Source organism: Parus major, chromosome Z (genome assembly GCF_001522545.3).
Source record: "Parus major isolate Abel chromosome Z, Parus_major1.1, whole genome shotgun sequence".
Lineage (NCBI taxonomy): Eukaryota > Metazoa > Chordata > Aves > Passeriformes > Paridae > Parus > Parus major.
Genome location: NC_031799.1, coordinates 67819757 through 67825756, shown reverse-complemented (window position 1 = coordinate 67825756; position 6000 = coordinate 67819757). Strand labels below are relative to the sequence as shown.

At 32.1% G+C, this 6000-nt stretch overlaps 1 protein-coding gene across 2 annotated transcripts in view; it reads right to left on the bottom strand.

Moving 5' to 3' along the window:
* Positions 1 to 1832: 1832 nt before the first annotated feature.
* The window catches only part of MAN2A1 (mannosidase alpha class 2A member 1), a 118590-nt gene continuing 114422 nt past the window's right edge, over positions 1833 to 6000 (bottom strand). Inside the window, exons 21-22 of one of the 2 annotated variants that reach the window (XM_015653535.1) lie at positions 5218 to 5328; positions 1833 to 4875 (exon numbers count right to left, since the gene is read on the bottom strand). In XM_015653535.1, coding sequence (XP_015509021.1) covers positions 4723 to 4875; positions 5218 to 5328 — 264 coding nt within the window. In that variant the 3' untranslated portion in view covers positions 1833 to 4722. The remainder of the gene's footprint in view (positions 4876 to 5217; positions 5329 to 6000) is intronic. The other variant, XM_033520317.1, reaches the window with a different exon arrangement.

The following is a 6000-nucleotide window of genomic DNA, read 5'->3' as shown; positions in this document are numbered from 1 at the left end:
TTAGACATTTTAAATTGCAAGACAGTTAATTATTAATTCTGAACATATCCAGGACTTCTGGAAGGTAGGTTAGAGGTTTAAGTCTACATCAATGATCATGCAAATGATGTGCACGCCTTGCTTGCCAGAACTGCCTCACATCATTGGCCTGCTCCTCAGAAATACACACCTGAAAATCCACTTGAATGAGCTTCAGTGCCATTCTCCCTTTTTCTCTTCCTCAGTATCATGATACAACACACTCTTCATTTCAGGACCTTTTGGTCATCCTGTAACATGAAGATCTGAAGTGTATAATCAAAAATGTTCTTGCCTTTACAGTACAAACAGCACAATTTTATATAAATGCTGGATATTTTTAAAAATATCTAGCACTCTTAGTGCTATTAAATGATTTACCTAAAGGGACTAATGGAAGTCATATACTACCAATGCTCCACAGAAATTCTGGTGTACAAAGATTAGGTGATGCAATACAGACTTTAAATATCTATTAGTTCATAAAATATGTAAATTGAAAGACTGTCAGGTCTGCAATTTAATATTCTAATTTACAGAGAAATTTGAGACAAACTTTTTGTCAGTAATAGAACTGTCTGAAAAATCCCAATAATTCTCTATTGACTTGAGCTTATTCTAGACAACATATTATTTTTATATGTTTCCTCTTTTAGAAGACAAAATTAATACCTTTGGCTGATTTTTGAAATTCATTGTATTATGACAAAGTAGTTATCCTAAAATAAAAAGGGACAATGACTGAATCTGTATTTTCTATTTTACCACAGATATATATAATCCATCATGAGTCAAATAACCCACTAAATCTGAGAAATTGTGTCCCTATAAGTAAGGACAGATAGATCCTGCATGTTTTTTTAAAACACAATGCACAGACATACATCAAATACAGTTAGTATAATTTCATACAGTAAAAGAATACATTATTGGTTACTGGAATTAGTGGAATATATTCTGTCTACATGGCCATGCTGAGATTAATTGATTCCAAAACAGGATGACCTTAAAATGATGAAGGGTTACTTTAAATTAGACCCATACCCATTGCTGCCTGTTAAAACACTTTCAGGTTTTATCTTGAAACATCAGCTTTAAAATTATGGGTATTTACTTTGTGTGTGTATATGTTTGCTTTTATATTTATGGTTAAGATTATCCAGACAAATATCAAATAGCCCCAGGCACTGACTGAAATTTATGCTTTATTTTCTTTGCAAATCATTATGTTCAAGCTCTACCTCTTCCACTTTGGGAAGCAAACCTGTAAAACATCTATGCCTGTTTAACATGCCCTGTGCAATTACAGAACATTTTATCAGCATTATATAATTTTTTTTAAAATGTTCAGTCTAATTACAGTTGAACTATTATTTTGACTTGCTATGTTCTAATGGTGTGTTTGTTATTTTTCAAGAACAGCTTCCATTTCATCTCTCCCAAATGCATCAAAGATAAACATTAATTCAAGTAAAAAAAAAAAAAATAATTCTAGAATTTTAAACCTTCTAATATTTTCTATGAAGTCAATGCATGACTTCCTTTGCAAAAGAGCTGCCCATTTCCTTCCCACACAGTGCAATCTCACATGTTTACATCTTTAAAACTAGCACCTATCCTCTTCTGTTTGGCAGTTGTGAAGTAGATTGCACCTTTGATCAGGAGTTCATCTCACTAGAGATAACTCTCATTCCCAACAGATACTGATATATGAACCCTTTCCAAGATGTTATGTTTATTGTTTCTCTCATTTAAAAAAAAAAAAAAAATTAAAATTTGTTAAAGCCAAAGGCATTAATGACGCTGACCACATCTCACAATAACATTACCTTTTATTAGAGATCTTATTTTACATATCCCCATAAGATATAAAACCTTCCAAGAGAAAATATCAAAAACCTTCCGCTGAAATCAGTTTGTTCCAGACAATATGAGCAAGTAAACCAAAGAAAATTAAGATAAAGGAATGTAAAAAAAACCCAAACCATAAAATCAGAACAGATACAACTCTCATATGGAAAGTAATTACAAGGTTTTAAGCCATTTCTTACACAGCATTGCATTTAAAATCATACTGGCAAGGTAAAGATGCTTGTTTCTCTTAACCAATAGCTACAAACCCAGCAGTTATAAAGAGAGAAAAATATCCAAAATAATAACATTTAATTAGATGGCCAATTCACAAAAAGACAGCCTAAGACTTAATTAAGACTCGTACAAAAAAAACCCCAAAATAAACAAAACAAACAAACAAACAAACCCCACAGAAATCCAACAAAAACCCAAGCCAATGAAAACACAACCTCATCAACAGCAGCATTCTGAATCAATTCTGGGAAAATTATTTTTGAGACTTTGACTGGAGTTTTGGTTTAGTTAAGGAATTTAGGAAATTGAAAGCTGTCATTACATTAAAAAAAAAAAACAAACAAAAAACCCACCAAAAAATAAAAAAGCAAAATAAAGAACAAGGATTACATCTGCTGGTTAAGGAAGATTCAGGCATCATGATTGTACAGCTGATGATAAAAGTAAAGAACCAATGCAATATGAAGAATCTTTCAAAGCAATTCCAAGAGGCAAATTACTTTAAAATTTTATTGCATCAAAATTTTCCTTTTCTGCCTAGCAAAACTGAAATAGTATTTTGAATGTTTTCTTGCACAGAACACATAAGAGACTCTTAAACATTTTCATCCTGAAGAAGCAAGAAAATAAATGTTATGAGAAATTTCTGCTGGCAAGTCTACTAAGCTTTGAGTTCCAACAAAACCCAGCATTTTCAAATACTCTTTCTAAGAAAAGTTACAGTACATGTTTATTGCATGAAAACATCCACTTATTGGATCTATCTGATTCTTCCATTTGTGGTTAGTGGTTCCTATATTCTTGATGTAACTTGCACCAGATCCTACTAAAGTATTCCCATTATTACAAAACACACAGTAGATTGAATTAAGAAAATCTACACAATCTCAACACAGATCCAACCTCTGACAATACATAAAATCGAAGTCTGACTTTCATCTTCTTTTCAGAGAGCCTGTAGCTACATGAAATAATCTGATAGACTTTGATATTTGATATAATTGTTGAACAACAGTGATGAAATTAAATACAGGAGGCAATATTAAGAGTTAGCACATCTTTTTACCAGTTATGATGACTTTTCATGCATTACTATTAAGGATAAGCAACAAGGTATGGAAAAGTAAAGCATAAGCAAGAGATAGAAGAACAAGCTATGAAAATAAATGAAGGCTATAAAATGGGATCATACTCAAGTGAATGTTTATATATATTAACTGTAAACAGCAGCTCTACTTAGGGAAATACTTTTCACACTTGGATGGCTTAGATACTAAATATGAATTATTATGGGAAAAAGCAAAGTCTCCATTCTTCAGTAACATGAACACTGGCAATATCAGTGAGGTTGCAAGTTTGTAAAATGTTGTTTAAAATATAGGCACATGATTTGGAATTAACAGGTCACTACAGTCTGTGACATGCAAGCACATTTCTTGATGGGTTTGCAAACTATATCTTGCTTACTATCAACTCTCTGCATCAAGCTGCAATTTTCTTGAAAGCAGTTGAATTTAGCTTCTACAGGAATTCTTTTTTTGTCGGTGTTTCATGTCATGACATCATATTAATACATTCAATTAGTCAAAATGTTCAGAATAAGATAGCACAAACTTGGTGCAGGAGTACATAGATCAGTGTGGCCAACATTGTCCAATAGGAGATACACAGTTTAAATATTATATAAACTACCTTTTCCCCAAAAACATTAACATAGACACCAAAATTGTAACAAGACATATCAAAAAATAAGGCACATTTATTTTGATATGGTAATCTTGAAATAGAAAACTCATTTCAGAGAACACTGGTATCTAAATGAGTTTTATAAAAAATCTTGTATTCATGACAATTATGGACATTTCTCATCATGGTAACGGAATAATTGCACATATCCCAGTGTGTCAAGTAACAAAATGGGAGTTTTATTAAACATTTCCATTGCAAAATTACTTTGTAGATTCATGTTTTTCTATTTACATAACTCAGGTGAATGGTAGAAGTATTAAAATCTACCATCACTTATCACAAGTACTGCAGGCTTTCATTTTACCACAATTAATAATCCCCTTTGTATTGAATAAATTGAAATTAATTGTGGAATAAATTGAGATTATTATCATTTATATAAATGATTGCAAATATTTGGACATTAGCTAGTACACAGGAGCATTTTATTCCATTTTATTTCCAAGCTGCATCAGGACTTTCTACACTGAGTTATTTGTACATAAATTAATCAAGAATCAGGAAAAGAAGGCTGTTTAAAATCCAATCCCCTATTTATGAAAATTAAAATACCAGAAACATCATTAATTAGCATTTAACCTGAGATTTAATCTGTTGAGAGGTTAACATCCATAGAAATTTCTTCACTTGTATTAACTGATCATGATGTTGTTATTTTATGGGGAAAAAAAAACTGACCAGAAAAAAAAAAGTTGCTTGCAACATGGCTTTTCATTGTGTTGGTAAAAAAAAAATAAAATTATAGAATGCATCTTCTTCTCACAGTATCCAGAAGCTGGAATAACATTAATGTGCCTCTTATTGCACAGGAAACTCAGAGGAGATACATTTGCAGACTCTTCTCTATCTCAGTATTAAAGCAGAATTTCATCTCAGCCGAATCCGGAACGTATTTATCTCCATAGAACTCATATTTATTTCACTTATATTTCTGGCATCTGGAGGTGAATGCATCAAAGATAATGAAGTGGGTGTAAGACTTTCCACTCTGAATTTGCTAAAGAGTTTATGCACCTTTATCTGGAGGGGAAAAAAAAAAAAAACCAAAAACCTACATTTAGAAAAAGCAGTAAATACCTTAAAATTGCACAGCTCCTTGCAGGAACCAGCAAAGAAATTCTCATGCCATTTTGAATATTTTTCAATATCATAGATTAAATACTGTACCATAATTTAGACCTTTTTAGACAGTATTCACTTGCTATATTTCAATGTAATTTAATTAGAATATTCAAAAGTACTAGAAATATTTGGATTTTAAATCTTGTTTTAAACAAAGTTATATTTACTCTTCCCCCCGAAGAAAATCCCAAACCTATTTCAAAATTTTATTTAAAAGTTCCTACAGATTAATAACCATACCTTTCCCTGAGTAGTGGAACAGAGAAGACCCATGCCTCTGTTTGAAAATCTACAATCAAATCCCTTTCTGTGAAGAATCAGAGCAGCTTCATCAGATGGTTTGGTATCTACCTACAAACAAACACCACAGAAGATTATTCACAAAGTATCAGTCAGGAAGACATTTCATAACACAAAAAATATTCTCATATAGCAGATGATACATTTACTCCTTAAAAAAGGTTCAGCCTCGATTGAACTGTCATGGTTCTTTTTAAATTTTACGAAGCTAAACAAAGAAACAACTAAATGGTAAAGAGTTGAAACATGCAATGTACTACAGAATATAAACATAAGTCATTGAATTTAAAGGTCAACAGATACACATGTACAGAGTCAGGATTGAAGTGTAGCTATCATACCTGTATTAAATGGCTTCCCACAAAAATTATATGGCAAAACAGAAAACAAACTAGAAATCATATGCTAACTACTATATGCAGTTTTACTTATTCAGTGGGATTATGCTGAACAAACTTTCGTGTAGCAGAACTGATCTCAGCTTAAGGTATACAGAAAAATGTGCACTGAAATACATATATGAAATAAATGTTATGTTTATTTCTAAGATATTCAGTGCTTTTGAGCCTCAACAGATATTAAAGAGTAAGCTGTTCCTCACTGGATTTGTGCTCCACACCCTCTTCAGATCCAGTGGCCTCCCCTGGACATGCTCCAGCCCCTCAATATCTTTCTTCTGGCTGCACCCCTACAATCACTGTAGCCACTTATTTACTACGATGA